The 19,331-nt window shown below is 53.8% G+C and overlaps 8 protein-coding genes across 8 annotated transcripts; 3 read left to right on the top strand and 5 right to left on the bottom strand.

The window, feature by feature from the left end:
* Window positions 1-144: 144 nt before the first annotated feature.
* M409DRAFT_70298 (uncharacterized protein) lies at window positions 145-1,945 on the top strand (the record flags this gene model as incomplete). The annotated part of the gene is made up of 5 exons (XM_033818667.1): window positions 145-312; window positions 363-502; window positions 555-627; window positions 675-1,151; window positions 1,202-1,945. The coding sequence occupies 5 exons, from the start codon at window positions 145-147 to the stop codon at window positions 1,943-1,945; spliced, it is 1,602 nt and encodes a 533-aa protein (XP_033661423.1).
* A 1,069-nt stretch (window positions 1,946-3,014) lies between these two features.
* Window positions 3,015-4,619, bottom strand: M409DRAFT_59803 (uncharacterized protein; the record flags this gene model as incomplete). The annotated part of the gene is made up of 1 exon (XM_033814307.1): window positions 3,015-4,619. The coding sequence occupies one exon, from the start codon at window positions 4,617-4,619 to the stop codon at window positions 3,015-3,017; it is 1,605 nt and encodes a 534-aa protein (XP_033661422.1).
* A 2,185-nt stretch (window positions 4,620-6,804) lies between these two features.
* Window positions 6,805-8,658, top strand: M409DRAFT_70297 (uncharacterized protein; the record flags this gene model as incomplete). The annotated part of the gene is made up of 2 exons (XM_033818666.1): window positions 6,805-6,976; window positions 7,028-8,658. 2 exons carry the CDS (start codon window positions 6,805-6,807, stop codon window positions 8,656-8,658), a joined length of 1,803 nt encoding a protein of 600 aa, XP_033661421.1.
* Window positions 8,659-9,209: 551 nt separating this feature from the next.
* Window positions 9,210-10,049, bottom strand: M409DRAFT_59801 (uncharacterized protein; the record flags this gene model as incomplete). The annotated part of the gene is made up of 1 exon (XM_033814306.1): window positions 9,210-10,049. One exon carries the CDS (start codon window positions 10,047-10,049, stop codon window positions 9,210-9,212), a length of 840 nt encoding a protein of 279 aa, XP_033661420.1.
* A 1,436-nt stretch (window positions 10,050-11,485) lies between these two features.
* M409DRAFT_28914 (uncharacterized protein) lies at window positions 11,486-11,899 on the bottom strand (the record flags this gene model as incomplete). Its single annotated transcript, XM_033809227.1, has 1 exon — window positions 11,486-11,899. The coding sequence occupies one exon, from the start codon at window positions 11,897-11,899 to the stop codon at window positions 11,486-11,488; it is 414 nt and encodes a 137-aa protein (XP_033661419.1).
* A 939-nt stretch (window positions 11,900-12,838) lies between these two features.
* M409DRAFT_59799 (uncharacterized protein) lies at window positions 12,839-13,651 on the top strand (the record flags this gene model as incomplete). The annotated part of the gene is made up of 1 exon (XM_033814305.1): window positions 12,839-13,651. The coding sequence occupies one exon, from the start codon at window positions 12,839-12,841 to the stop codon at window positions 13,649-13,651; it is 813 nt and encodes a 270-aa protein (XP_033661418.1).
* A 1,951-nt stretch (window positions 13,652-15,602) lies between these two features.
* Window positions 15,603-17,093, bottom strand: M409DRAFT_70296 (uncharacterized protein; the record flags this gene model as incomplete). The annotated part of the gene is made up of 7 exons (XM_033818665.1): window positions 15,603-15,739; window positions 15,828-16,231; window positions 16,301-16,488; window positions 16,544-16,590; window positions 16,658-16,762; window positions 16,828-16,883; window positions 16,957-17,093. 7 exons carry the CDS (start codon window positions 17,091-17,093, stop codon window positions 15,603-15,605), a joined length of 1,074 nt encoding a protein of 357 aa, XP_033661417.1.
* A 676-nt stretch (window positions 17,094-17,769) lies between these two features.
* M409DRAFT_28911 (uncharacterized protein) lies at window positions 17,770-18,264 on the bottom strand (the record flags this gene model as incomplete). Its single annotated transcript, XM_033809226.1, has 2 exons — window positions 17,770-18,082; window positions 18,137-18,264. The coding sequence occupies 2 exons, from the start codon at window positions 18,262-18,264 to the stop codon at window positions 17,770-17,772; spliced, it is 441 nt and encodes a 146-aa protein (XP_033661416.1).
* Window positions 18,265-19,331: the final 1,067 nt, after the last annotated feature.

Genomic DNA, 19,331 nt, shown 5'->3' with positions numbered 1-19,331 from the left:
AGGACGGTCGTCGCCAAAACAGGAAGCTGAACATATGTCGGCTGCGCATGGCGGAAGAGAAAATATGGGATATATGAAGGTCGATGTCGGCTCATCCCAACGCTGGTCTTCTGCAAGCTCTGCATACTTTGAGACTGGCTGAACATGGAACGCTTCCAAATTTTGGCTACCGTCACGGCGACTCTTATTGCATATGGCCTTTTCCGTCTTTTGTCCATTGGCAAACGTCCCAAAGACTATCCTCCTGGTCCTCCAACATTGCCACTTCTTGGGAATATCCATCAGATGCCAACGAGAGATGCACATCTTCAGGTACATGACTCAACCGTGCCTCCTAATTGGGCTTCCCTAACGCATAACAGTTTGAGAAATGGGCCCGTGAATACGGAGACATCTACTCCCTCATACTTGGAACGAAGACGTTGATAGTTCTGTCAAGCGACGAAGCTGTCAAAGAACTTTTGGACCGACGCAGCAATAACTTTTCTGATCGGCAGGAGATGTGAGTCAGAAGATTCGCCCTGTTCAAATCAACACTGACGGAATTGTCTCAGGTACATCGGCCAGACGCTCTGTTCCGACTCTCTTCGTTTGCTCATGATGGGCTACGGCCCGCGGTGGCGAGGCGTAGGTTCTTCTTCAATAGATCACATCACCTTGCTAACTATGTCAAGATCCGCAAGATGGTCCACCACCTCCTCAATAACACCGTTGCCCCCAAATACGTGCCATATCAGATGCTGGAGACCAAGCAAATGCTGAACGACCTGCTCGGTACGCCCGACGACTTTCTTCAACACATTCGTCGATACTCCAATGCATTGACGACGTCAATGGTCTTCGGCTGGCGGACTCCAACTTATGCAGATGCCAAGATTCAGCAGCTCTTTGAAGGTTTCTCTGAATTCGCTGACATAAATCAGACTGGAACAGCTGCTCTGATCGATTTCTTTCCCATACTTCGACGCTTCCCTGATTGGCTCCTACCAACTCAAAAGAAGGCCAAGGAGCTTCATCGGGTCGAAAGAAAGCTCTATCTAGACCATTGGCTTAGAGCCAAAAAAGAGATCCGGGATGGCACAATCAATCATTGCTTCTGCGTCGGTATGGCAGAGGCCCAGAAGAAGGATGAATTTAGCGATACCCAAGCGGTGCGTACAAGACTTCCAACTCCTCAAACACACACTGACATACTCGCCAGGCTTACATTAGTGGAACGCTGCTGGAGGCAGGCTCAGACACCACCTCGTCAACGCTGTACGCCTTCGTGCAAGCAATGCTCCTCTACCCAGAAGTCCAAAGATACGCCCAACAACACATCGACAAAGTCGTCGGCGATCGACTCCCTACGATGGCCGACCAACCCAACCTACCTTACGTCCGCATGCTCATGAAAGAAACTCTCCGATGGTGTCCCACCACAATCCTCGGCGCAGTCCCTCACGCCGCCACAAATGCCGACACATTCAAAGGCTACCTCATCCCAAAAGGTGCCGGTGTTATGAACAATGTGTGGGCCATCAACATGGATCCCGCCCGCTCTCCAGACCCTCGTATCTTCAAACCAGACCGCTACAAAGACGACCATCTCGGTCTGTACGATTCAGCCTCGAACCCAGACGGCGCCAAACGAGACCAGTTCACCTTTGGTGCCGGCAGAAGAATCTGTCCTGGCATGCACGTCGCCGAGAGGAGCCTTCTTCTAGGAATCTCGCGGTTCTTGTGGACTTTTGAGGTCCGGCCGGCGCTCGATGCGGAGGGTAGGGAGATCTGGCCGGATCAGGAGAAACTTACCCAAGGATTTGTGTGTATGCCAGAGGAGTTCCCTGCGAGGATAACGCCGAGGAGCGCGGAGAAGGCGACGCTTGTGAGGAGGGAATGGGAGGCTGCGGACAGGGATTTGTTAGATCCCCTTACGAAGCAGTGGGTGCATAGTCCACTTTGAGGCTACTGGGGTGGAGATTGAGTCGCCTTAATTGTTAATTGACTTTACTGACTGTATCTTCCTTGTAGCGTAGTTTTCACTGCTGCTCCAGGGTGTTCGCAACATGTCAAAAGTAGATATATTAGGTAGGGAGGCTCGAAATCGGTCTCTATGGGCTCGCTTCGAATGGCTCGCATGAGCTTCAGTGCACAGCCTTGTGAAACCGCATGAGCTGTGGAACAGCTCCATCTTCAATGTCCAGTTGCCGTGCCTGTATCCGAGCTCTCTAGAGCTCTTTTTCCCCACGCAACAATCGATTCAGACTGCGTTCGGGTCGAAGTGCGGGTTGCAGCGCCGCAGATAAGCGGTATCGATGGGCTTGCCCTGATCAACAGTCGGAAAGGACTACTCGCCGCTTCTGATTTCACAGCCGGCGTTATATGGCTTCTCAACGTTCGAACCGGAGAAGTCTCGCTGCTCGCGGAGGATACACAGCTCGCACCAGCGACGCCCTTCGATCCAGCACACCCTACCACCGTCAACGACACCGACCCCCTCGCTTCAATCGGAGCAAACGGTCTGAAGTATAACAACTCAGCTCTGCATTTCACGAATTTCGCCAAGGGCCTGTACGGCACCATCCCGATCGATCCAGAGAGTGGTATTGCCACTGGTCCGGTGGAAACAACGTTCGACTACGGAATCCACCTGGATGACATTGCGATTTCAAAGGCTGGCAATGTCTATCTCACAACGTACGATACGCCGGGCCTGGGGATCATACGTAGGAGATCGGGCACTCCTGCGCACGAGAATGGGACCGAGTTGGTGATGAATGTGCCTGGCGCAAACGCGGTTCTCCCGCGCGAGACCTCGAAGGGATGCACTTTGTTTGTAACGAAGGCGTTGCCACCTTACTCGATCGTGAGAGGAGATATTGAAGGGCCTTGCTAATTCATGTATTGATGGTCTTGCTCCAGATATGTAGTTGTCGGAGAGAACTTCAGGCCTGGGATTGGTCGGGCAGTCTCTCTCTGCTAGACTTTAAGACTTTCCAAAGACGATAGACTTGACCATCTGATCGAGATGTTCAGACAATGCGTACCAACTTCCGCTCCGCACGTGGAGGATACGTCATCCCAGGCATCCTCAGCTTGCTCTTGGGTGACCAGTGTCGTATCCTATATGATCCAGGCTCCATGCCTCCGCGCAAGATCATTACATTGTAGCAGTTTGGGCCATCCTCATCTTGGTCGAAAGCCATGACAAAGTCGCCTTCAAAGGCTAGAGGCGCATCTGGGAATTCTGTTGTGATGCTGTCGTTGCCATCGCCGCCGATGAGGCGGAGCTCGTGGTTTATGACTTGTGCAACTTCACCGACAGGATAAAGTCTGCAGATGAGAGAGTCGTCCGCCTCGAGCAGGACATCGAGATCCGTAGACTGTGGCACGGCGGACAAATCACTCCAGAATTCCGGGTCCGTGAGCAAGTAGTGCTTAGGTGTATTTGAGGAATTCTGAAAGCCGAAGCGAAGGTCCAATGCCCATGAAGGGAGATCAATCAAGTCAGATTCGTGCCCACGGACACCGAGGTCCCTAGAACGGCACAATCGCTTTTGTTGGATATTCTCGAGTAACAGGTCTAGCCGCCCTTGGTCGACTAGATGGCGTGAGAAGGCGGTGTACACTTCGGCAATGGACAAATTATAGTCTGCTTTGATTCCGTCGTTAGGGCAGAGGCTGGTCAAGGCAAAGACGATGTCTCTCGGATCGGAGCAGCCCATGTCCTGGGTGTCTGCAACGATCTCGTACAGACAGATGTCTTTACTTCTCTGTGGCAGCTCGAGCACCTGAAGCGCATAGTGAGGTAGTTCTCGAGCCCTCCTGAGTGGTGGATATCCGATCCAGTGCTTCCTTATCAGAAGCAAGAGATTGCGATGGCACTCAGCTACCACTTCGATCGAAAGCCTGTCAGAGCCAAAGAGAACTTCCACGCTTCTTGCATGGCAAATCTCCTGAATGATCCAGCGGCGGGTGAAGTATCGCCTCTCCGACATGATCTTCACCGCATTGGCCAGCTCCGCAATGTAGACTGAGTTCGCAACAAAATCGTACACATTAGGGACAATGAGGCGGTTCATAGAGTCGCCGTGCGTCCTTCGAGCGGTGCAAAGGTCCAGCACCTTTCCATCAGAGGCTCGAAACTCGTGGCTCTCCTCACATCGGGCATTTGGATCTTTTCTTCCGAAACAGGCGAAAATGTCTCTTGTTTGGTCCAGGTCCCCCTCTCCAAGCCATGCGATGACTTCTTTGGCGCAGGCGTAGATCCGACTCATCTGAGCAACCTGGTCGTTGCGCTCCTCGATGTTGGCCTGATCAATGCATACAGCATCAATCCATATAGGAATGCGGGACTTGAAAGTTCGTATCCGGTGAAGAGCCTCATAAAGATTCTGACTTATCCTGATCGAATGGCCTCCAGCGTAGATGGTGTGGGTCTTGGTGCTATCGCCGTCAGGCATTGCCCACGTGTAGGAAAGCGCCACGTATGCGTTGCCCTCCTGGATATTATGATGTGTAATGTCGCAGAAGAGAGAATCGTGACCCTGTGTGTCATTGCTGGGCCGGAGGGTCAGGACTCGGATCCAGCCTGGTCCGGGCAAAGGTGTATAACAGTATCCGCTTCGTGGCTCCATGATGACACTGAACATCGAGCACAGAGGTGATTGCAAGGCATGATGTGTCGACAGAACACCTCGACGAAAAGTGCGAAGGAGGGTGGTCAAGCGTGGCAAGCTCGAGAGACAAGGAAGTATTTGCGCATCGCTGTGGTAGCCCTGCTGCCATGTGACGGGTATGGAGATGCCGTGCAGACTGCACAGCCACTGTACGACAGCCACGCTCGCCGAATGCGTGAACAGCTGCAGCCGCGCAGTCGGGTCGGCACACTGATCGATAGAGGACTTCCTGCGACGTCCAGGTCTCAAATGAAAGTGCGCGTTGTTCCAAGCACATTTTGATATGATCCGGTTCGGACGGCAGCTGAATCGGCTTTGCAAGCAAATGTTCTCCCGTTCTGATCTTGGCAGGAGTCAACATCGTGCGCATTCAGCGAAGTTCAGCTTGAGGCCGCCTGCATATGGCTTGGCATTGGGGGCCGAAGATGAGAAATCATCAGACCGTACCTTGGCGTCTTTCCGTGTGTAACAGGAGTAGCTGAGATATGCTTGGCATGGTCAAATATCGCGCAGATGTCGTCGTCCTATTGCCGTGTGTTGTGCCTCGACGGCCGCGTTTCTAGTTTGTGTGTACATTATTCCAGGGAGCGTCCTTGGCGCCGAAAATGCCAGTGCACGGCGTGTGCAAAGGCCCTGATGTGAAGGACTTGGCGTTATGAATCGACCTTGATTCCAAGTGTCTTGGGGAGTTGAGTTGAAGATACATATAGGAGTTGATGGAGTAGACGGGACAGGAATGGGTAGAGCACATCGAGCCACGACCCCAGCTGCCAGAGGGAAACCTCTTCTTACCGTTGAGGTGAAGATACAATCTGCGTCAGCAAACTTGAATTTGGGTACGTACGCGATGCAGGAAGACCTTCGACTATGAAATCCATGATCTGACGTATCCGTTAGCAAGAAGGTCGAAAGCGGAGTCGGTTGGAGACGAGCAGCAGGATCGGGTCGAGACACATTTAGCAGTCTAGGGTAAAAGACCTGTCTTTGAACCCATGGATCTCAATACCGATTTCGAAGTCCTGTTCGGCGTGGTCGCCACAATACTTGCCCTCATCGCCATCTGGGTGGCGTGCCGAAGTCGAAGTCAGAAAGGTGGGTGCTCTCTGTTCTATCAAAGACGGCGAATGCTGACGCTTCCGTGCAATGACAGACCCGGTACAATCTCTTCCGCTGTATCATGTCGTCCAAAGGCCTTGTTACTATTGCGCGACGATGCCAGAACGACTGGTTCTTCGAGAGGTGTGCGGGATGAGCCAGAAAAGCATAGCGTCAGATGCCTGGGCACCGCAGGTCCATATTCCAGTGCCAGATAGAGCGAAATTGAAATATTGACCCACAAGGAAGAAGTCGTGAGTGAATGTTGCTGTGTATCAGGTCACGCACGAGAGTAAGAGACAGTCAGCGCGACCAATTAAGCTTTGCATCACGTGCAGCGGAGCGAGCCGCTAGCGTGGCTTCTGGATTGTTAAGCCGCCTGCGGTCGCTGACTCTTGCTTTGTCTCTTCATCCTCTTCACCAACCTCCAACCTCACCACACCACCACACCACCCTCTTTCCCCATCTACACCATCACCGCCACCACTCCGACCGACTGTGCGACTGCTAACTGACCATTTGCGACATCGACTCGGCCGCCGGAAGACCCTGTACCGTGCGCGCGTGTTGCGACGTCGAAAGCGCGGCTGAAACGGAGGTGATTCAGAAAGAACAAGACCGCGAGTTCGAGGAAGAAACACACACACTGTCTTGCTGAAAACCACGCACGAGCGCGCTTGCATTGTCTACCGCTGTGTCGCAACACTGTTTGGTGCGCCGCTGGTCGCTTGACTGCGCCTTTGCCACCTCACTCCCCGTTATCTGAGAACGACTGCCAGCTCTTTGGCGGGCGTTGTCGCAGGCAGCTGCTATTCAAATACAAAAGCCTCCTTTCAAGGTCGTGCCACTCTGAGCTCGTGGGCAGAAAACGCCTCCTGTTCATCTGTACACTACCTCTCCCTTCCTCTTAGCTACATAGCTGTACTTCTACACTGCAACCAGAAAGAATTACTGTTTTCCCCGGGACCTCGACACTTCTACCACCGCGACCACGTCACCTGAACTGGCTATCCTCTGGTAAAACGGACAGCACCAGTCCGGAGTCACCATGTCTTCATCCATCTTCTTCCGCTTCAAGTCGCGCAAGGACGCCTTGCAGATCAACTTCGATGGCACCAGTCTGTCTGTCTTCGAAGTCAAGCGCGAGATCATGAGCATCGCCCGCCTCGGCGACGGCAAGGACTTTGACCTGGACATCTACACCTCTGACACCAATGAACGTAAGTCAATTCCCTCACTGTGTTCATTTCATCATGTACTGACATTCACAGTCTACGACGATGATACGACTCAAATCCCACGATCAACCACCGTCATCGCGCGGAGACTTCCTGCACAGCGTCCTGGCGCAGGACGAGCATCTCGCTACGTCACCGGCCACATGCCACTGCACGCTAGAAACTCGCATCGTGTGGAGTCGAGTGCCAAGGCCGCCAACAAGGCCACTGCATCGAATGGAGCTATGGGTGATGGGGCTGCAATGACGGAGGAGGAGAAGCTGAAAGCTGTACTCAATGCTAGCAATAATCAGTTGAAAGCAGATCTCCAGAACTCGTCTGGCAAGCCTGTGATTCGCAACAACAAGGCTGCTGCAGTACCAGACAAACCACTTCCCCCTGGCTACATGTGCCATCGTTGCGGAAAGTCTGGTCATTGGATTCAAGCCTGTCCGACTAACAATGACCCCAACTTCGATGGTAAGCACAAGTTTAAGCGCACCACCGGTATTCCCAAGTCGTTTCACGTCGCCGTCGACACGGAGCATGCAATCGGCGAGGACGGTCAAGTCGACCCAACCAAGCTCGGCAAGGGTGTCATGTATACTCAGGATGGTGTTTGGGTTCGCGCCAAGACCGACGAAGCAACCTGGCAAAAGCTCCAGGAACAGCAAGCAGCCCAAGCAGAGAAGGCCAAGCAAGCCGCACAAGGTGATCAGGAACTCCGTGACCGTGGACTCGAATGCCCCATCGATAAGCGCCCATTCGTCGAGCCTCACAAGACACCATGCTGTGGCAAGACATATTGTCTCACATGCATTGAGAACTCTCTCCTCGACAACGACTTGATCTGTCCCAACTGCGGCGAGCAAGCTCTCATCGACAAGCTGGAGCCGGATGATGAAGCCACCAAGAAGCTCGCTGAATTTGAAGATGAGAAGAAAGCCGAGAAGATTCGCAAAGACAAGGAGGCATCGAAGAGCCCAGCAGCTGGCACGCCCAAGCCAGAAGACGCCAAGTCGCCATCAGCGGCAGCGCCAGATGTCAAGGTCGAAGGCGCCGACTCACCAGCATCCACCACCTCCAATTCAAAGAAGCGCCCCGCCGAAGAAGAACTTGAGAACAAGCGTCGCCCAAGCAACCCCGCCGAAATGAAGAAGACCCCCTCCAACCAAGGCACGCCCGCGGGCCCCTCATCCTCCAACACCCCCCAACCTCAACAAGCACAACCACCCAAGGGACCCAAGAACATGCAAATGCAAGACTTCGTCCAACAAATGAACGCCATGGCCGGCGGCATGCCCAACGGCGCCAACGCCAACCCGATGATGAACGGCATGCCACCGATGGGACCCATGGGCATGAACATGGGCATGGGAATGAACATGAACATGATGGGCATGATGAACCAAATGGGCATGGGCATGCCACCCAACTTCAACAACATGAACATGATGAACCAGATGGGCGGCAGCTTCCCCATGAACGGCGGCATGAACGGTATGAACGGGGGAGGTATGGGCTGGCAGGGCAATCCCCAGCAGCAGCAGCCTCCGTGGATGCGCAACGGCGGGATGCAGAACCAGCAGGGTGGCGATGGGGCGTATTTCCGGCAGCCGGTGAATCCGCATCGGGCGCAGGGACGGCAGCGACGGCAGCGGAGTGTCGATTATAAGCAGATGTGAAAAAGAAGCTTCGATCCTGGACTGGAGAACTGCAAGGGTGGAGGATGTTGCATGCGATCGGAAGGGTATGATTGTTTCCAATGAGGCTTATTGATGTGTTTTTTCTAGCGATGGCGTTGGTGGAATGGATGGATGGATGCCGCTCAAAGCACGGCAGGACAGCGAGACACTACTGGGAGCATTTCAAGCTCCATATCACCATGGACATTACTCTCACAACAGACGATCATCTCGTATCGTCTCATGCAGCAGAGTAGCTAGAGCGCGACGGCAGTTCAGTAGCATACTGCTCAAATGAAATGACATGTTAAACCCACTCTTTGTTTCCTCTGTGTCGTGTAGTTTTATCATTACTTGCGGCTATTTATTTCATACATCTTTCTTCTTGACAAAGCAATCACCGTACGCCATACCATGCAGTGTTGCTTGCGCAATTGTGTCTACCTGATCAGTCATACACGCCTTTTCGATGCAATGTCCTCAGCCATCGAGCTCGATGTATCCAACTCCTCCATGGCCGCTCCATGAGCAACGACCTTCCACGCAAATCTCTACCAACCAAAACTCCCACTCCCACCCCCCGGCCCATCCCCCGTCGGCGTCCCACCCCCACTCCCATCCGGCAACCCCCTAATCCCCGTAACCTTCACACACCTCCACCTGCCAACCCCTCCCGCACCGCCTTCGAGCCGAAATTCCACCACAACAACCATCATCCCCCTGAACCCCTCCTTCGGCACACCCGTCACACTCACCCTGCAATAAACATCCGCATACCCGGCCTTGATGTTGACGACGTTGCCTTTGACGCTCGACAGATGCATGTGGTGGTGCGGGTGGCGGCGGAGGAGGAACGTTAGGGCGGCGAGGGACGTTTGCAGGGAGGTTGTGGGTGGCATGCAGTCTGTTGTTAGGTGGAGGGTTGGGGAGAGGGTGGTGGTTGTGAGGGGGTGGGAGGGGGTTAGGGTGCGGGTGTTTATGGCGGTTAGGAGGGTGCGGACGAGGGATTCGAGGTGGGTGGCGATTTGGTCGGGGGTTTTGAGGGAGGCTGTCGGTGGGAGGGGGTGCGGCATTGTTGAGGAGGAGGGTTGCGGTGTTGGCGGTTGCGGTGTTGACGGTTGCGCTGGTGGTGATTGCGGCGTTGACGGTTGGGCTACTGGCGATTGCGGTGTTGACGGTTTCGATGGTGACGATGAGGACGGTGGCGGAGAGGGTGATGATGGCTCGTCTGAACTCGCTGCTTCTGCTGACGTTGAAGGTTGTGGTGTTCTGAACGACGAGGCTCGCGGTGTCGAAGGCGAGGATGAAGACGAGGCCGTTGGACTTGGACTTTGCCCTTCTCTTGTCGATGTCGTTGGCGGTGTACTTGATTGCTCTCTTTCTCGTGGCATTCCATATGGTAGTGTTTGTCTGCAAAGACATTTGGACGATGTTCGACCTCTTTAATACGGTCTCGGTCTGTCGTTGCAGCATGTCGAGGGCAGTCCACAGCGATAGACACTGCCATGCTGTCCTGCTTTCAATTGCGGCTGAAAAGCGGTCTTCACCGGCCTCGAGTCGCTGTCAGGCTCCTATCCTCATCGCTGGGACTGCCATATCAACTCTTGGCCAAGGACCGACGATCGATGGCCATATCGAGACCCAACACTGGGCAGACCGAAGGACCTAGCGAAAGTGCGCCTCTGTGTCTTTTCCGTCAGTAGGCGAGATCTGCTCCCGATAGTTCTGCATCTAGTACAAAATGTCGTTGGTGATAGGCCGGCTATGTGCATTATGTTGTTCATCCGCCATGATTCGTCCGTTGTGCTCTATGTGGCGATGCCCGCTCTCGGACTTGGCACTGCGAATCCGAGCTCACGGCTGAGCGCTCAGCGACAGCTGAATGGAGTTGCCGTCCATGTTGATACGCCGCATGCAATCGTGAACAGTAACATTTTTGCCACACTTGCAATCGCAAGAACAGGTGGTAGGAGTAACAAGCCCCAGTAGCTGAGATGCGAAGGATGCCAAGTCGTCAAACAGAACTCTGCCAGGGAGCAAATATGGAGACTAGTCTCGCTCTCTTCCCGAGTACGATCCTCATTTGGAGTGTGAAGACATCAACTTCGTCTTGTCTGCTCGGTGGCATGCTCTTGTCAAGGCCAAGACTAGATTCTTGCGAGACCGATGTCTACGAAACCGATTCGGGGCCGTGTTGGACGTGTGGCAGCTCCTGGCACTCGTGTGCGATCGCGCAACACCTTCCTAAATCTCTTCCCATAGTTTAGGAGCCTCGTTTCCAATTGTCCAGGCACAGCTGCAAAGCCTTCGCCAGGGCTCGGGATCTAAGGCTTCGCGTGGTGGATTTGGAGCTGCAGTTTCTTTTCATAAGCAGCCAAGATGTCCAGTCATCATCGTTGCCATGTTTTAGGAAATTGCCTGAACCTATGCCAGCGTTAGTGGCATAGGGCTGGCTGTGCCGCCTTGCCAGAGGTCATGTAAACAGCTGGTAGGCTATGTGGTGTTCTGCTGTCCTTTGTAATGGCCTGAGGAAGCACTTTCATGATCAATGGAAATCCTTGGGACGGATTCAACACACAGGGCATTAGCGCCGAGCCGGTGAAGGTCTCAAGATGTCAATGATTAGGATACTTTAGACTGACCCAGAGCCGTCCGACTGTGGGGATAGTCATTCGTTCATCTCACAGGGATCAAGTCCAGCCATGCCCAGACCACGCATACAAGTCTGCCTGACACAGAGCCACTTGTCGTGCAGCCATCGCCTGAAAGCCCGTAAGATATTGATACAGATGGTGAGGAGTAGCTCTTCAAGAACGCATGTGAAGACTCACCACTCAGATACGATCATGCCAGCATACATCACCCCAGGCGGATGTCCCGTAAGCTCCACGCTCACAAAGATCTGTCCTGAAAGATGATACTTGTCCATAACCGCGCTAGCCTCCACCGCATGGGCATGTCTCTCAGGACTGTCGGCGGCGAGTTTCTGATGGTGCTCCACAAGACCCTGGATATTCACAGGAGGATTCCCTTCGACTTCCACCTTGCCGAATCCTCGCTGCATCTGGTAGGCTGGTGCCAAAAAGTCTGCCGAGAGGATCTCATCGTATAGTTGGTCGTTCCATGCGTTGAGGAAATTCAAGGTGAGCCGGATGAGGTATGCTTCTGTGGACTCCTTCTTGTGCCGGGCAGAGCAGAGTGTGCTTCCAGTCCCATTCTGTCCAAAGCTGACTGGATGCATGGAGGTAGGAGACTTATGGGGATACCGTTCATGGCAGACGTTCTGGATGTATTTGCATAGAGACACCGGATAGCGCTTCCATGGCCACCGGAACCAAGATATGCCCGAGATATCCGTCGTAAGCGCCTTGGGAGGTTGAACCTGTACGGGGGATGACGGGCTTGTCTCTACCCTAAGTGCTCACTTTGCGCCCAGAGTGAAGAGCTGGGCTTGTTCGTCATCTGAAACGTCCAGTCGCGCTCTAGCACAGCAGGATGGAACGATGACGAGGTCGATCTGTGTCTCAAGATTGTTGCTGTCACCTCCAGCTGCAATTGAGGACTATGGAGTCCCTTCCTGGTGGAGCTGCGGTAGGTCAATGGCGACCCTGGACAACAGTTTCATGCAAGGTTGGATCAGATCCGGCACATCAAGAGCTGCGATTGTTGCTTTTCGATTCGACATGTCGTGTATAGGTGCCTTTATTGTTTATCTCCGTGACGAAGACGACACGAAAAGCGGCCAGGCCGTTTTGGGACGCGCCGCCAACCGGAGACCGGCTAGCGGTTACTCCCCTCACTTCACCTCTTCGATGTGCTGCATCTGACCGACATCAGCTCATAGCTTGGGCGAATCACGCGGGACGCGCTCATATCATGTGCCAGCTCTCACCATACGCCGGCAATGTCTCTGCCTTTCCCCGGGAAAGCGCGGATGCGGCGATAGCGACAGCAAGAGTAGGTGAATGACTGGACTGACCGCAGAGTTTCAACCTTGTCTCAGGACTGCAAGACGACATCCTGCTTTACGATATACTTACTATCCATATCCCGGCTACGTCTAATCTCCCGCTGACTTCACCTCTCGAATCCTACTGAAGCCATCATCCTCTTGAGCATGAGCTGGTAGAACCGTAGCATCTGGACGACTCTGGCGACGATATCCTCCCACTACGACGACATGCCTTTCCCATCCCTACCTTCACCGCCGACGCTCTTCCCCACCTACCTCGTACCCTCTTTGCCATTCCGCAGGCGCCAGTCGAGCACCGATAGCACTGCTTCCACCTCCAGCGATGCATCCTCTACCAGCAACGCCACGATAAGCAGCTCCAGTCCGCCTGACGACTCATACCTCTCTGGACACGCCTCCCATCTGCGTTGCGCGCGCTGCTTATCCGATCTCGCCCTCTCCTCTCAGATCATCTCAAAGGGCTTCACCGGTCGCCATGGTCGAGCATACCTGGTAGCCCCTTCTTCGTCAGCGATCTCAGATAACATCGTCGTAAACGCGCACTCGACCACCAAGGCCAGAAACGACGCGCTTCCCAATCTCCCAAACACATACACCCACAAGCCTGTCCCCAGACAACTCGTCACAGGCGCGCACACCGTCGGCGATATCTCTTGCGCGCAGTGCGGGAGCGTACTTGGTTGGAAGTACGTCGCAGCAGAACGCGGGGACCAAATGTACAAAATCGGAAAGTTCATACTCGAGACCAAGAGAGTCTGTCGTAGCAGCACGTGGGAGACGGCTGACGAGGTCGACGAAGACGGTATGGTGAATGAGAATAGAAGGAACAGCTACAGCAGCGCCCGACGACACAGTCCGGTGGCTCCTCCTAATCAACTTCCTGCCGCTTTGGAGGAAGACGAGATTGAGTTTGACTCTCAAGATGAGGACGAATGTGATGCTTTATTCGCGGGAGGCTGGACGCCTGCCTATGCCAAAGAACACCGCATGAAGAAGGGCTTGAAGAGGCTTGATGAGTGATGTTTCAATCGATGATACCCATAACGACATTTGACGATGAATTCCTGGATAAGTTAACGTTGGCGTTGGATGCTCTGCGCTGGATTTGCGTGACTTTCGGCATTGGAAGCCTCTGCTTGAGTTCTGCATTTTGATACCCCCTGCACGGTAATGTCTCTTTCAGATACACTTTGCGTTGCAATTTTGACAGACCTAGCTAGAATACCCATTTGAGCAGGTAGTCAGTACACAATCGATAAGTATTTCGACACTAGCAGCGTTCACCTCCTCCAAGCAATCACAACGTCAACAGTGGTTTGGCCGTCGAATCAGAAGCCTGTGTAGGAATAATGTGTTCATGGCCATCGCATTCATGCCGAATTCACCTCCTATGCCACTCTCACATGTGGTGAGAACCAAGGCCCACGCTAACGCCTAGCGTGTATAACACACCACCTTCAACAACAACGAGATCCAACTGCAACACGTTCTCTTCACAAACTTTCGAATCTAGACACGCCCAACATCTGCTCACCCTCATCTCCACCTCGCCACCGCCCATCCCACCGCCCATCCCACCGCCCCAACAACAACCACCACAGGCCCCACCACCCTCACCAACTTCCTCCCCACAACCCTCAACCTCTCCCTAGGAAACACCCACTCATGCGCCACCGCCGCCGCATTCCCCACATTCACCCTCGGAAACTCCACACCTTCGGGTACAGTTTTCCCCAGAAACTTACAAAGTGGCTCCCAGCCGTCCCCCGGACGATAGATGAGGAGGTTCTCTCTGGGGACGATGCGTCTGATGTGTGCGTTGTGTGAGAGGTAACCTTGCTTGAGCGCTTCGCGGGAGGACGGGTGCCCGGACGTCCAGATGTGGAGGGTGTGGTGGAGGAGGGGGATGTAGTGTCTCGCTAGGCCCTATCTTTATCAGTTGGAGATATCTGGGATGGTGGAGGGCAGACGTACGGTATCTATGACTTCCAGAACCCGCCAAATCCTCAAGCTGAGGATATGGTAGAGAATCGATTCGACGGATTTGACCCATTCCTCAGGCGTGTTCCGTTCGGTGAGGATGACTTTTGCGGAGGGGTAGGCGCGAAGGAGTTCGGGGGCGAAGAGGACGGTGGGGATGTCTGTTAGGGCCTGCACGGTTTTGGTTAACAACCCGAGTCACCATCACATACATCGGGGAAAGAAGGTGGTGAGAGAGGTGAGGGAGGGGAGGGACGGAGATACGAACATCATAATCCCAAAGCAACTCATCAAAATCCTCTCTATTCTCCAATCTCTTATACCCGTTCTTTTTCTCGCCACTGGAGAAGTACTTCACTTCCACAGCCTCGCGCCATAATCTTACATGTGCGTTCTCTTCATTGCGCGCCATTTCCGCCGCGTGGTAGGCGTTGTAGCCGAGGGTGTTGAGGGCGAGGTAGAGCGCTGCTCGGGAGATACGTATTAGACTGGGGACTAGGGACTTGAGGAGGGGAAGGCTGCGTGGAGGGAGGGATGAGCAGGGGCTTTGGTGGGAGGGATGAGAAAGAGGTTCGTGGAAGTGAAAAAGGAGATATACATAGTGTTCCCGTGCGACTGAGGCCTAAACAGAGGATGGCCATGGGCTTTGTTCGGGGTTGAGGAGGGCGAAAGGGGAGGGGTGTGGGAGGGGGACGGTTCATCGAGGCGGAGGTTATGGGGTCGCGGGGGTTGGGTTCTGTCATGATGACGGGGTTGTGGACTGGTTTGCGGGTTGGAGATGGATATTGTTAGGAGAAATGAGGAGCAAAGTAATTTGAAGATGGATAGGAAGTTGAGAGTCAGCACAAGGTGCACGCAACTCTTGGAGCCTTGAGAATGCGAAGTGGCGCGAGGCTGCTGTGATGGTTTAGCTTTCCCTTGGACACACGTATCAGTACATATCTCACCTCTTACGCACAACCACTCCCCCCGACACCACCATCTCGTTCCATCAAGCCTTCCGATCAGTCGGCGTCTCCTCAACCCGATAAACCAACTTAACCCCACTAACCCTCCCCTCCATCAACTGACTCAACCCATCGAGAACCCCCACAAGCCCATCAGCCCCGACCTTGGGAGGGTGCACAGCTGTACACAACCAAACATCAGCCAACCGAATCCCCATCCACACAACCCCAGCTACATCTCACACATACAGACAAGGACAAGAACTCACCAATCTGCCCCGCATTCACCAACTTCTGCGTCAACTCCCAAAACCTCCTCGCATACTCAAAATCCTCCCCCTTCGCCTCAAACCGCCTCCCCGACTTCTCAAACGCCTCCCCAATAACCGTATACCCCAGCGTGAATTTATTCTCGACGTCGTCCTTCCGTGGATGATCCGTTTTCAACAAATACCCGATCTTCCCGCCTGCGGAGGATATCGCGTCGCAGCAGATTTTGGGCGAGTCGTTTTCGGCGATGCAGTCGAGGGCGAGGGTGAGGGTGTCGTTGGTATAGTCTCTAATTTTCTGCCCGCAAGATGGGTCGCGGTAGTCGAAGACTTGTTCGGCGCCGAGGGCTTTGAGGAGGGCGTGGTTGTGGGGGGAGGCGGTGGCGAGGACGCGGCAGCCTGATCTGTTACCCAAAACACATCAGTTAGAAAGGCTATCGTTATGTGTGGAGCGGTGATAGGGGAAGGCTTACAGAACAGCATACTGAATTGCCAACGTCCCCGTCGCCGTACTACCTCCGTAGACGAGAAAGAAGCCATGGTACTTCTCCATTCCGTCGCCCGGTTCGGGGAGGCCGAGGCTTTGGTACATGGATTGGCCGCAGGTAATCACACCCGTACCCAGCGTCGCGGCATCTTCGTCGCTCATGGCGTCGGGGATCTGGAACATATATCAACATAGCTTCTCGAGAAATTAGATCCCCAAAGTGGCTTACCTTAAGACCAAGATCCCCCTTCATAAGGCAATACTCCCCAAAAGTCCCTATACCATGATCAGCAACACTGCTCCCTCTCTCCCTCGCTCCCTCCCCTTATAAATAATAACATACCATCCTCCCGCTGCGTCTGATTCCCCCCATGCACAAACCCACACACCCGATCGCCCTTCTTCCACTCCTTCATCACTTTCGGTCCGATCTCCTCGATCACGCCGCCTGGAAATATCCCCATCAGCAGAAACTCACTACTCACTCCCGGCCATGCCGATGGAGAGACGTACTGAAATCCACACCAACACTACACCCCGGCTTCCCCAGTCCTCGGGCGATGTGTTTCCTACGTATCCACACACATCAGCTTAACTTTTCTCCCTCCTAGCACTCGTGGATGTTTGAAAGAAGCCACTTACCAATCCGTCGGATTCAAAGCCACACATTTCACTTTACACAGAACATAGTCGTCGCGGAGTTTAGGGAGAGGGACGTCTTGCAATTCGGCTTTGTGGCCTTCGACGATTTTGATGGCTTTCATTGTTGAGGGGGCCATGGTCGTTGTTGATCACAAATCGGAAGAGGGGTGGAGCTGAGGAGAGGGGAGTAATCGACTACTGGAGTAGTTGTGGTTGAGAGTATGATCTTCTGAAGTGCCGGTGCTATCCAAAGATTAATGGAAGAGAACAGCCAATGTTCTGCACCACATACAACAGAGCAGTACCAAGTAAGAAAGCAAAGAGACAACTTAAACACCTAGAGAGATCTAGGGTGGGGTCGACGTGACGTATGAAGCTCCAGTCTCTCTCTTCCAGTCCTCCCACAAGTGCATGGGACGGGAACGAGTCAGACAAGACTACCAAATGCATGCGAGAAGGCGTGCATTGCGGCATCGTAGGGTTTGTGGGCGAGAGAGTGGTTGGATAGGGTAAATTGTGTAAGAAATGCGGCGGGTTTTAGCAGTGTCGTCCGAGAAGGATTCGAGTGTTGCCGTGGCTCGTATAGCTCTGGCGGAATGGAGAGGTGGCCTTACGAATGGATCATGAAGTTCGTGGTTCGTGTCTTTTCATTTCAATCGTGAAGAGTATAAGAAACGTGAACTCAACGCTTATCCTGAGCTTCATGACAGCATCATTCTAACCTCCCCGCTGCCGTATCGATCGCACCTCCAATATCCCAACCGCAGTCTATATCCAAAACCAAACCGAAAAACATCTCCTCTCAATCACCTCTTAATTCCTCGCTGGCGGCGGGCCCTTCGGCGGCTCATACGCTCCCTCGGCACTGCGGTATCCACCATACACATTCTGCGGCTGCTGCAACTCCACATCATTGCCGTAGTATCCATTGTTCGGCGGCGGGGTGTATGCAGGCGGTGGCGCGGGGTTGTTGCTGTTGTTGTAGTAGGGCTGGGCGTTTTGGTAGTACGGTTGCTGCTGGTTGTACTGAGCGGGGGCGTGGCCGGGTGGTGTGCGTCCGAGGGCCCAGCCGGTGCCGCGGTAGGGTTGGTAGCCCATTCGGCGGCGTCTTCGCGCGGTGATGCAGCTGTTGAGATTGTTAGATGGTTGGTCGTGTGACTGTTGTGTTATGATGGCTTACCTGAAGGAGAAGAAGAGGAGGAGGGCGGCGATGATGATCAGGGCGAGGACGAGCCATCGGACCCAAGAATCCCATGCGCTGTTGTAGCAGTCGACGTCGCCGTTGTTGTACTCGACACACCTGGCCATGTTGTAAGTAAGGTGTTGGTTACGTGGCTGGATCGCAAGCGAGTGTGTTGGTAGAGGTTGATGGAAGTATCAGAGGCGAACTCAAGCTGAGGTAAGAAGCCCGCGACAGTAGTGAAGACACAAAGAGTGGCTCTGAGCGAGGCCACGCAAAGTATGTATCAGATGCTGCGGCCTGTCGAAGAGCCTACGCAACCAACAAGGACACCGGGGCTGGAGGAAAGAGCTTGGATACGTACCTGTACCGCTTTTGTAGCAAGACGGCCATGGTCGCGGTGATGAGGTGAGTGCCAAGCGAAGGAGTTGCGAGATAGGGTGAGGGTTGGAGAGTCGTTCAGGTGAGAGAATAGTAAGAGAGGTGGAAGGAGGACGCGGTCGCGGTGTTTATGATGGAGAGTAAAGGCCTCTGGAACCTGCTCCGCCACACGAGCTCCCAAGACTTTGGGCTTGCTTGGCCCTACTGCTGCGGCCACATGCTGTGAAGCAATGCGTATTCGCGTGCTGTTTAAAGAATGCGTGAATACTGCATTGCGGATTGTTAAGAGCCTCTGATCAGGCTGCGACGTGTCTTCCACATGGTGAAGGGTGGGTTTGTGCTCCGATGTGAGTGAATGTTGAAGTGGTCGTGCTCCCTCCAAGCAACGAAAGGCGGAAGTCGGGCGGATGCTGCAAGCGATATGCTGTGATATTGTGGGGCTGATACATCTATAGAAAGCGCAGTCGAGGGCACTTTCAGGCCTTTTTGTGATATCTCTGTATCGCTTATGATATTCTCAATGTCTCACAAGCCAGCCCATCGGATGCAACCGACTCGCCGACGTGGTCGTCTGCAGGCGGCCCAAAGCAGCTAGCAAGCGACTGCCAGCGTGCATCTGCCAACTCATCGTGCATATCGAGGGCCAGTGCGAAAGACCTATTATTTGCATGGCCCTTTCTTTTCGTTTGCAAAAAGTTCCCTCTTCCCAGCGCACCCCTTCGGCAAGCTCACGTTCCAACGACTTCGACAAACCCGCAACGCCGCCCGAGAAGAATCGAGTCGTCCGCCGTTCAGGGGTGCCCATGCCCCCCCC

This window comes from Zasmidium cellare (genome assembly GCF_010093935.1).
Source record: "Zasmidium cellare ATCC 36951 unplaced genomic scaffold M409scaffold_47, whole genome shotgun sequence".
NCBI classification, from domain to species: Eukaryota; Fungi; Ascomycota; class Dothideomycetes; order Mycosphaerellales; family Mycosphaerellaceae; genus Zasmidium; species Zasmidium cellare.
Note: the sequence above shows the minus strand (reverse complement) of the source record. Positions and strands in the feature narration are given on the sequence as shown.